Below are 12471 nucleotides of genomic sequence, written 5' to 3' on the forward strand. Positions count from 1 at the left end.
ACATGTATGGGTTTGCAGAGTGAAATACAATAAATAAATAAAACAATGAACCATGCTTCTGCACTCTATTGTTTCAAACTCACTCTCAAGTTTATTAGACATCTGTCTTTGTGTGTTAGCTACTATGCACATTTCTCGTGAAACTGGTCAATCATGTCTGGAAAACGTAGTACGTTTGCAGATTCAGGTACACAAACGGGCAAAGTCAGAATGATTATAGGACAGACCAATTATGATCATCACAACATTGAGAAAATAAAAAGTAATAACTAACATGGCAAAAAAATAAAACAAAACGCAAAATGACACTGACAAAAAGACCTGAATTGTTAACTAGCACCAATAGCTTCTCTGTACAACTTTATCTTTACAATAATTAAGAAATGAAAAAGGCATGGGCACATTCAAAGCTTAACAAAAAAACAATGAAGAAAATATTTGAAGGGATGTTTTTACAGAATAATAAAAAAAAAAACTTTTACAGCTACCAAGAAAAGGATGAGTTGTGCAGAACTTGGAAGATTTCTTAAGAGACTGTAGTGAAACATGACTATATTCAGTCAACAGACACCTACACACACTCAGTAACCCAGTGCATATAACATTTACAGGCAATGCACTAGAGATTTAATATATTCTATATTAAGTCAAACTACATATAAGAGAAAGAAAGGCAGCCCTTTTTAAGTGAGATTAATCTGTTTCCACTTTTTCTGTGAAGCACTGTTTTAATGCAGACATTTCAAACTCAGCCAATCAACAGGGTCTGAGAGCTTGTCCTGCACGCAGACACACACACACACAAACACACACCATTCTTTCTGTGACATGCATACATTCACTACATGGAAAAAAAGTACTGGGACACCTGCTTGTTCACTGTATCCTTTTAAATAAAGGGAATTAAAAAAAATCATCCTATCGTCCCCCTACTGCCAAAGGAAAGATTTTCACTACAGATTTGGAGCATTGCTAGTAGGAGCTGATTGAATTCAGCGACAAGATTTCCATTAGCAAATTGTTAGGAAGGTTAGAATGTTAAATAGATGATCACCACTCCCCTTATTCCCAACTCTTTAAATCATCTTAACATTATTGGATGGAGCACCATCATTCCAGAGAACACAGTTCCAGATCCACTGCTCCACCGATCTAACCCATGCCTAGCAATACGCAAATGATAATGTTGTTGATGTTTGCTTATCTGCTCCAGAGAGTCCCAATCTGTTGGCAATACTTCGCTACAAAGACTAGACAAGCTGTGTGTGTGCATGTGCACATTTGTGTCAACAATGAGTGCAATAAAACCTAGCTGAATGCATTCATTTGAAGGAATGTCCACAAACATTTGGCCATATAAATGTATCATATGGAGACATAGACCCACTGATAAACAAAAATAATGCAGCTCCATCTAGGAATTCCTTGAGATGTCCCAGTCCAGTCATTTTCAACCTAAATCTGATTATTTGAACAAGTCTGAACAAGATCATTTTATAATAATCATTATTATAAGATAATCATTTTAGTATTTTTAGTAATATTTTATATAAATGTAACATTCTGTACTATTTCTTTAATAATGCATACTAATGATTTCCTTGTGGCATGTATATAATGGGACACATACTGAAAGCTGTCTAGGCCTTGACAATTGTCATTGTAAGACATTGTCTAATATATAGACATATTTTTTTTCGCAGAGCCCTTTAACATGCACAAGCCAGCATGTCAACCTAGTTTAAAAACTGCCTTTTTATCTTATTTAAGATTTAATTGTATTATAATCCCAGTGTCCGAATATTCTTGTTAATGGTTTGTTGCTCCTTAAAATAAATAATTGCATTAATATTAGGGTATTTAATTATCATTAAATCAGTGGCATAAATGGTCCAAAAATATAATATTATTGTGTGTATATATTATTTATTTGGAAACAATAACTGTAACAGGCCTGGAAATATCATTTTTGCAGCTAACTGTGCTGCTGACAATACCGTAAATCTAAGCTAAGTGCTTTACTCACCCAAATAAACAGTTTTGAGGAGAGGTATCTGTGTAGATTAACAGCCAACAAGCGTTTGACCTTGAAATTGTTTTTTTTTTAAGGCGCTTCCCCCAGCTTCCCCATTAAAACGGAAACATGGGGACACCTTTGGTCCTTAGTATTGTCGCTTAAAATGCATCTTATAATCCTTATGTTAATTGATAGTGCACCTTATGGCGTGGTGCGCCTTATAGTATGTAAAATACGATAGTGTAGCGCTGATTTGAAAAGTGTGCAGTACTTTCTTTGGTAAAACAGAGCTTATAAGTTTTATAAAGTTTTATAAAATTGTTCTGTTACCAACTAAGAACACTTCTCACTATTGCAGGCTGTAACACAGAACAGAAATGATATGGCCTAAAATAGCCAATATCCAATCCATCAAAATGTGCCTGGATTGGCTCCGATCTACTGGACTGAACTGGGATATCTACAGGAAATTCCACAGCAAAATTTAATCCTCTCTCTCCCGCAACTTGGAGTGTTTTGAAGTTTTTCTACAGCTACAGTGGGTCATATTATGGAACATTTCTTTCTGATTCAAGCTCTTTTTTTTTTGTTTGGCCCCTTCTATTTAACTGGGTCCCTCAGAGGAACAGTAAGCACTTTTTTTTTTTTGCACTTCACAATCTGAATATTGCAGAACATTAGAGTTTGTCAGTAATCTGATCAATGTGTTTAAATAGGTTAATGTGATAAAGGGACAGTGAGTTTATATGGTTTATATGCTTTGGAACCAGCCAATAAATTCACAGAATAAGACGTGGCATTAACATGATGTAAAACCTAAAATTCATGCTGCAGTTCTTTTTAAAGTTTTTTTTAACAGCTCAACTATTAAAAGTTGAGCTGAACAATGAACATATATCAGCTAGAAGATGAGGATAATTTCATTTAATCCTTCAATTTCAGCGTCACTCCAAAAGTGTTTTGTCGTTATCTTGCAGGTGCTTAGTTTAGTTAATGCTCCTCACTTATTTCCAGTAGCACAGTCTGTTTTCATGCATGCACAGACTGAGAAATCGTCTGGTTATATTCTTGAAGTATATAGACGGACTGAGAAGTACGATTATTGACCTAAAATCCATCTCTCTTCAGGAGATTCCTTAATCCGATTTATATTTATGACTTTACTCTGATCTAAGAAATCAGAGAATGCTGCTTACATGACTACATGAATAATCAGATAACTGCAGTAATCCTATTATAAACAGAGTGCACGTAAATGCATTCATTTACGTCGCAAATATGAAATGGGACACAGACAAAATAAATGCAAACAATTTTGTCTTTCCTTTCATACAGTGTACCCTACACCCTAACACACAGGCGCCTACAGTCGAAGGCCGTTCAGGCCTAAGTAACAGTGGCAGTATTGCACGTACTGAGCGCTTGCTCCCCTTGTGTCTTGTGCACACACGCACACACTCTTCATTCTTTCTGTGACATGCAAATATATAATAAACAGGCATAGACCCAGAAAAAAAGCAGCGCCATCTGTAGCTAGAAACACCCTTATGTCTACAGGTAAAGGAAAGTACTCAGAGGGAATGGCATTTCCACCAAAAATGCCACCCCAGAAAACCCAAGCTGAATTCTCTCTCCAGAACTCCTGAGTGTTCGGCAACACTCTTACAACAGTGGAGGGTCACATTATCCAACATTCCTTTCTGATCCAAGCTTCTCCTGGTCTTGCTTCCTACGTGGCTCCCTCTGAGGAACACGGTAGCAAGTTAGGACATAGACAAAATAAATGCCAACAATTTTTGTCTCTCTTTTACAGTGTATCCTACACCTATTACACAGGTGCCTACGGTCAAAGAGCGGTCAGGCCAAAGTTACAACGACAGTACATCATTCCATTGGAGTCCAGCCAGCTGTCCGAAATAGGGTCATAGCGCTGTACTGTGTTCAGGTAAGAAGATCCTGAATGACCGCCCACTACATAGAGGTAGTTGTCCACAACTGCAGAGCCAACTCCTGGAAAACAAAAAAAAGAACATTAAAACTTCTAATTTTGTCACATACATATGATGACAGCATAGCATGAATTTTACCAGTTAGGTTGTAGGCAGCAGTAAAGCCACTCAGCGTTATAAAGAAGTTTCAGTTTATTTCTTCAGCAATATTAGAATTAGCCGCTAACCGTGCTAAGCGCTAGCTCTTTCTCAGTTATGGTGTAAGTATTATCAGCCTGTAGCCTGCTGATAACCCTGGCTAGCACTGCTGGAGCAGCATTAGCATTATCCATTAACCGCAACAAGCTCTAGGTCTTTCGAAGTTCAAGATCGAGTATATCTGACTGTAGTCGGCATGTTTACTGTATTAAAACAAGCTATGTGGGACGAACCGCTAGCTGATATCTCCCTGGGGATAGGGCAGACAACAGTTTTTTTGCGCTTTACTTGCATAAATTAAGTTAAATAAAGCATTCAGCATCACTCGTTAATCTTGATTTCAGTTTTCTACCTACAAACACCATCCCTAGCTCAGCTAAATTAACTTTAGCATTTGTTTGCTTACCAAAAGACCGACTGCCTCTGTATATTTTTATTATTGGCAAGCTACACACTGATGTGATACTATATATAATGGATAAGCAGCAGTGTTTACCAGCAGTAAAACATCCCTGATCCCCAACATTCAAAAATCTGATTATTGCATATGATACGATAAGTCACACAGCTACTTTAAATAACACTGTTCACTGGATCCGATAAACTAGCAGGCCAGAATTTTTAAAAATGCATTTCTGCCTATTTGCCACATCTTACCTGTGCGAGGTTCATTCATGGGTCGACATGCTGTCCACTGGTTCTGGTGGGGGTCGTATCTTTCGATGCTAGACAGGTGTGAAACACCATTGTGACCTCCAACCACAAATATGAACCCCAACATGACTCCCACTCCAAAGTTTATTCTTTTATTAGCCATAGATGCTACCATTTCCCAGGCATCCTTGCTGGGGTCGTAGCGCTCCACACTGTAGAAAATAAAAAAATCATTAATTAATTTAGTGTAAGGGCTCCACATTAATGTCAGTGTACAGGGTTCGAAACATTAGAACAGACAATAAAAGTAAAAAAACAACTAAACTATTATCAAAATGGATTATAATAGGCCTAAAATTTATTGAATTAAAAAAACTTTTTTAAGCCATGTTGACAAACAATCTAGAATAAAAAATAAGTGTCAAATCCTGAGAGCTCCACTGTGTAGGGCTAAACTACTTAACTAACTTATCTGATGTATTTGTTAGCTCCATGTGAACTTTCTGGGTATTTTTACTTTTCCAAAACTTATCCGATCTGGAAATTGCTTTTGTCAAATTCCATGACTTTTCCAGGTTTTAAATGACCATACAAACCCTTTCCAGCTGCTTCATTTTTTTCATTTTTTTTTTCCTAATTGTGTATTTGTTAACAAATAAATAATTTGTTAAAAAATTGTATTTGTGTTTTTTCCGTACAGATATAATACGAAAAGAACATAGTTACAAGCATGATCTTCCTCCCAAACTCTTTTTTATGAGTTTGTGAATGTATAACAATATTTTGCCATCATATATTTTTTTTAAAAACAATGCAATTAAAATATTTCAAATGACCATCAAAAGTCCTAAAGGTCCTACAAAAAAATGACAAGATTTTTATTTTTATTCAGAATCTCAGCATCTTAGAAGCTGAACCAATTTGTGGCTGACTTGTTATGACTTGTTAGACATTAACAATGTTTGTTTGACAAAAGTAGGCAAACGCTAAAGCAAGAAAGATTACAGAAAAGATTCTCAAGATTAATATCCCTAACTCTGCATTACTGTACCCCATAGGTCCCCTAATACACCTGATTTTAACTGGTGAACTGTGAGCGCATGGAGGAAGGGCAACGTGACAAACATTCATGTTTCTTTGGGATTAATACATATACAGAATATTAATTGGGTGCTGTATGGTTTATCTTCCATTCATGTTCTTCAATGAGACAAATCCCAACATGCAAGCATAGTGTGTTCTGTATCTAAACACGTCATCACGAGGGAGATCTTTGTCAAGGTGACACAACAACAAGAGAGCTCTAGTGGTCCAAGCTGGGGATAGAGATGTTTTCAGAAAGACTGGAAGGGAGATTCTGGAAAGATTCTAACTTTGAAATAGGTTGCTGTAATTAGGATAATTTCACAGAGTTGTACAAATACTTTTCTTACATATTTATACGTAACATTAATCATGTAACTGCCTGTAATGTCAGCAATAATAGGTTTTCAGTATGAAACAAGAATACATTTTAAAGGGTTTAACACAAACTCTAGATACATTGTATGATGTAACTGTAGTCATAAGTCTACATGCACAAATTATGGAGATAAATATCATGGCAACGTGGAGCTTTCATTGATTTCTGTGAATTTTTGTTTGTTTGTGTTTTTTGCTGGTGGTTGTGAGTGTATAACATACACAGACAAAATACAAAAAATGGTGAACAAGAGATTGTCTGCGAATCACCAAAAGGTTACACAGGGTCAAAAATATATATAGTTAATATTTTCTAATTATCAATTAGCTTTTCTAATGCTTAGTGCAGATATATATTTATAACATATATTTATATTTTTATTTTTTTACCTGTTCATATGGGCAGGACCGTAGCCTCCAATGGCATAAACCATACCGTCCAGAACTGCCGTGGCAAAGCAACTGCGTGACTTTGTCATGGGCGCCACTGGTTGCCACTCTTTCACTTTGGGCACATACTTCTCCACTGATTGGAGGTAATATTGGCCATCATAGCCTCCAAGGGCATACAGCTCCCCTGCTAACACCACCACTCCCAGGGTGCTCCGACACTCTGCCATCCGGTCCACAGACGACCAAGTGTTGCTGTCTGGGTCCCACTTCTCCACTGTGCTTTCATGGCGTCTATAGCTGATGCCCTGCCGCATGTGTGTGGCAATGCCACCCACCACGTACACTTTCTGGTCCAGTACTGCGACTCCAAACTCATAGCGGGGCACGCTGAGTGGGGCCAGCCCAATCCAGGAGTCGGTCTGGGGGAAGTACATCTCCATACTGTCAAAAAGAGAAAGAGAGAGAGAGAGAGAGAGAGAGAGAGAGACCGTTTATACAAAAGTTTTAAATCATAAATGTTTTACTTAATCGTTATTACTCTTAATTAATCATAAATTCAAAAATAACTGTTTTACTCGGTCATGAGTTTTGCATAATATGGCCCCTTTTAAGATCTAAAAGGATTTACTTGCATAAAAATAAAATATTTTAAAAGTAAATCTTTATTTCAGTACTGTATAAAGTGCCTCAACAAATGATTTAATGTATATTAATTGTGATCATGTTAAAAGAAATAAGGTCCACTGGCTTTACTTTTACCTTTCCAATGTGGCGAAGAGCCCTGCCTTGCCTCCTACTGCAAGAAGGACCTTGGGGGCACAGCGTGGTCTTGTAGACAGTACAGTCTGGTAGGAGAGACGGTGCTCAGGCATGAAATGGTATTTGAGGGCCTCATTGAGAAGGTGCTTGCAGGCATGGTCATCACGGACAAGGTGGTTGGCTTCGTAGAGTCGAGTGAGAAACTTCACACTAAGCAGCGGCAGTCGTACACAGTGGAGCAACTGAGCCAGGTACTGCTGTCTCTCTGTCAGATCATATTTAATCCAGGACTCCAGAGCGTAGAACACAGTCTCTTCTGTGACCACCTTCAAACAGTCATTGGATACTATCTCATCCAGTTCTTCTCTTGTCAGTTCAAAGAACTCCTCTGTCTGACAGACCTCCTCAAAATTTTGACAGATGAACTTACTGGCCGCGAGGCACAGATCATGGCAGCCGTACATTTCGGCAAAGCGGGAAATGCCAATACAATTCCCTGCATCCAGCTGACTCTCCAGGAAGCTGCAGCACTCCTTCAGCACAAGTTTGACCTGGAGGAGGTTTGCAGCTGGAAGAAGAGACTCTACTGTTTCCTGGGAAATAAAAACGGTCCCAGTGTAGGCATATTCAACAATGGCCTGAAAAAGACAAAACAGAAAGACAATATGAAAAACATTTCAATATGATCAAAAACAACATAGAACACCGTTCAATTTGCTGTACAGTGCAGTATTAATCTACTTTACAAAACAGTGGACAGAATCAAACACTACATCACCTGCAGAGCAGCTTCATCAATGCACTGGAACTCAACCTCTGATGTCTCCTTCTCAGAAAGACTGCCTGTAAACATAGCCTTGAAGTATGGGCTGATGCTGGCGAGTACCACTTTATGGGCATGGATCTTGACATCACCCACTCGCAGTACGATGTCACACAGCTCATGGTCTTGTCTCAGCAGCTGGAGGCCTTGCAACAGCTGCTCCGAGTGGGGCCGTGTCAAACTAGCAAACATATAGGACTTGGCTTGTTGGTCCATCTGGAGAGAAACATAGAAGGGAAAATATGAATAATATGTTTTTAACATTATTAAAAATGCACTTTTTTTGTACATGTTTGTTACCTGAACATTTAAACTGCATTTTGAAGCAACAACAAATATAACAATTTTTTGTCAGAATCAATTGGATTAACTGACACATAGTACAATGAGAAAATCCAAGGAGTTCATTGCAAATCTGAGAATGATCTTGGAGCTAGTTTCAAATAATTGCATATCCAATATCAAATAACTGCTGCAAATCACTAGATTTGTTTGTCCACAGTGGCCAAGGGAATAGTATTAGTAAGGCAATCAGAGTAATGTATGTGGTTTGGAAAAAAATTGTATCAAAGTATACTTAAAGTATAATAGCAGACAAATGTTAATTACTTCACAGTGTCAGTAATGGGACAGGATTTTGCCATTGCTACCAGATGAACCATCATATTAAAAGCTGACAATGACAAAACAAGATGAACGCTTCAACAACATGTGAGTGTACAGTGTGTATTTGGTAAACCATAGAAACCTGTAACATGCCAACATTCCCCTAGCATATTAACCTACTATAGCAAGGCTAATGGTCTAACAGATACCACAAGCCAACAGTTCTCACTACTAAGTTTTGGACAGTGGACAGGCAGCGTAGGTAACTAAAAGCAAAATAGAACTTCACTGCCTCATTACGTTGGGAAAATTCACAAGATGATGCAAAGGTGTGTGCAATAACTGAGCCCTTGGAAGATAATTTTAAAAATGGGGTGTGAGATTGGGCTAACAGTGTTTTTTTTCACTGAGGGTAAATCGAAGGTAACCTTTATTTTTAATGCAGCAACGCATTTACAACTTAAAAGAACTAAAAAAGAATTGGCTTAAACTAAAATTAAAAATGAAATAAAGTAAATTGAAAAAGCATTAAATATAAATCAACTTTAGGGTTTATTTAAGAAGATTTCCCCCCCCCATACATTTGCCATACCCCAATTTATTTGCAAATATTTTGTGACATGTTTTGTGACAGAAAATAGATGTGCATCATGTAAATAAATTATGCAATTACTATTTTTTTGCCTTATTCTGAAAAATGCTGTGACTCTTAGCACAGAGGATGCAGTGACAAGACGACTGCAGTCTCACCCCTGTTAGCATTTCACATTCTTTATCAATTTGGGATCCTTAGCCAAGCAGTCTTTATATTTAGGATCACAAACAGTTTGGACATTATCTGTCTATCAAAGCAGTGAAAAGTGATGACACCTAGGCAGGTCCTAAATTTGGCCGGAGGAGGATAAAAATAGGGGGCTGGGCATTCCATTTACTTTTGAATCTGCACTTTAAAAAAAAAAAAACAGATTGATTCATTTTTTTTAATTATAGTTAATTTTATTTTTTAGAAGATAGAACAGAATAGACCTGGAAATTCCATACTTTTCATCTTGTGTACTATGAACTTTGTAAATAAATCCTAAAACAATTTTACATAAAAGGACAAGTGGACCAGCTCAACAAAAAAAAAGTCAGATAAAAATAATTTAAACATAAATAGGTAATATAATTAAAATAATAAAAACTAAATTATGAAAATTAAATATTTTCGAAGAAGAAAAAAGAATAGAGAAGAAACAGCAGATAAAGTATAATACTAAAATTTAATTTGACACTAAAATAAGGATAAAATAAAAACTAAAAACTAAAACAGGCTTATTTGCAGGATGTCTGAATTCCACATTCGCTGGTGCACTGGAGATAGACAAGACTGGTGGAGGAGAAAACTGCATGAAAACTGTTAACTGCAGGGTTATTCTACCAAATATTGATTTCTGAACTATTAAAACTTTATCGATATGAACTTGTTTTCTCTGCATTATTTGAGGTCTGAAAGCTCTGCATCTTTTTTGTTGTTTCAGCCATTCCTCTTTTCTGCTAATAAATGCTCTAAATTACAATATTTTTATTTGGAATTTGAGAGAAATGTTGTTTGTAGTTTATAGAATAAAACAACAACGTTAATTTTACTCAAATATATACCTATAAATAGCAAAATTAGAGAAGCTGATTCAGAAACTGAAGTGTTCTCTTATTTTTTCCACAGCTGTAACGTTAGCTTTAGTTAGCACACAGAATCACAGCAGAACCCAGAACAGCCCTAAACTTCAGCTGGGCTTTAAACTCAGGTCCGGGAGATTTGCCAGCTTAATTAATTACTCACGAGTCCCTATGTTTCTAAAGCTTTCACGAATTAACCCAATTAGCCAGTTAACGGTGGCTAGGCTAAGTGGCTAACAGGCCCTAAGGAACGGAACAGGAGAGCCCAGCCCTGTTTCAGCCTGGCAGATCATGGCTCAGCCTAGCAACTGATACACAACACAGCCTAAACCACGCGTGTTTAATAAAAACAGCAGAAACAGAGAGAGCCGGTCTCCGCAGAGGAGCTCGGGTTACCTGTCTGAATCCTGGTGATGATGGAGATGATGGTGGTGGTGGTGGAGATGTGAGAGAGCTAACAGGCTAAAGGCTAGGCTGGAGCCGCTAAAGTTGGCGAGCCGCGGCTGCTGCTAAAAATAAACCTCGCTAGGCAGCTCGCTCCCCCTGGCTAAGGCTAGAGAAACAGCTGGGCGAACGGGCCATAGCGCACAGGTTCGCTGCTTTAACCACAGCCGGCAGAGCTGTGTGGAGAATCTCTGGGAGGAGAGCGATAATAAAGTGGGATATGTTGTGCTAGCGGAGGTCAACACGGCGGAAACAGAAACCTCGGAGGAAAACAAACATACTGGGGCTCCGATGCGTCACTTCCGCCAACCACGAAATGCCACGAAAATGTACCTGAACAAATAACAGAATTTATTAATAGATATTACCATGTATTCCAATATCATATTCAGTTTTAAAATGATATGACAATGTCAATTGATCTTTTTTAGATGCACAACCAGAGACTTTGCTCTATTTATGTTGGTACTGTGCTCATACAATTATACATTATAAGTTCTGGAAAGATCTGAGTAGAGTTAACACAGTGTAACAATATCAATTCAATTGTCTGACAATTTAAGGCTAAATTCGAAAACAGAAAGTTGTGGGTAAAACCTATGTATTTTTAATTTCCTACCATTTGGTGTAGTACAGAAGAAATTGTTTTTCATAAAATTTTCCCAATTTTCTAGTTTTTAATTTCTGCACGTCACAAGTTGAATTTTAGGGGTGGGGGGGGTGGGGGGGGGGAATCTTCTTTCAATTTTCTGTTTTTTAATTTTGTAACAAAAACAAGTTGCATTATACCATCAGATTTTTGTTACAAGATGAGAAAGAGGAGATCATTTTTTTCAATTCTGTTAAGCAAAAGGCAGACATTTGAACATAGAAAATTGGGTATAAAACATCGTTATTTATTGTTTACTTCAATTGATATGTTTTTTTTTTCAATCTTTGTTTTTCGTTTCTGCCTTTCACCTAAAGAAAAAATCTGAAAATTGAGAGAAGATTCTTTTTTTTCCCTGAAATGTTAATTATGAAAAATTATGAAACGTATTTCTTCTACACTGCACTTAATGTAAAAAAAAAAAAATAATGCGTTTTTACATCAAATTCTACATTTTTTGCATTTAACGGTCAGAAAATAAAACTGTTTAGCCTCTGTTTAGTTAATGTATTGTTTAGCTTTAATTATCATAAAACCTGAATTTATTGCTTTTGAAAAAAAAAAAACAGCGGATACACAAACTTTGTTCGGTGTATTTTTGTAAAGTTTGTATTCCCCACTGGCTTTACTTTTTTGTTCCACTCTTTTTATTTTCTTCAACTGCTTGTATAGATAGAATTGTATAGATGCCAAATACCTGTAAATGCTCTGTACATAAATTTTCTAATAAACAATAAAAAAAAGTTAAATTGTTACATACAGCTGGACAAAAAGTTAAAGACCTTGTACATGATGTCACCTTAGGGGCTTCGTACAAAATTTATTTATTTTTATTTTTTTTCATTTTGATACTCTGCCC

General features: G+C 36.9%; 1 protein-coding gene across 1 annotated transcript; it reads right to left on the bottom strand.

Annotated features, from left to right (window-relative positions):
* Positions 1-68: 68 nt before the first annotated feature.
* LOC103045601 (kelch-like protein 28) lies at positions 69-11283 on the bottom strand. Its single transcript, XM_007258914.4, has 6 exons — positions 10916-11283; positions 8210-8470; positions 7432-8069; positions 6670-7113; positions 4822-5030; positions 69-4027 (listed from the first exon to the last, which is right to left on the bottom strand). The coding sequence occupies exons 2-6, from the start codon at positions 8468-8470 to the stop codon at positions 3864-3866; spliced, it is 1716 nt and encodes a 571-aa protein (XP_007258976.1). The 5' UTR covers positions 10916-11283; the 3' UTR covers positions 69-3863.
* Positions 11284-12471: the final 1188 nt, after the last annotated feature.

This window comes from Astyanax mexicanus, chromosome 14 (assembly GCF_023375975.1).
Source record: "Astyanax mexicanus isolate ESR-SI-001 chromosome 14, AstMex3_surface, whole genome shotgun sequence".
NCBI classification, from domain to species: Eukaryota; Metazoa; Chordata; class Actinopteri; order Characiformes; family Acestrorhamphidae; genus Astyanax; species Astyanax mexicanus.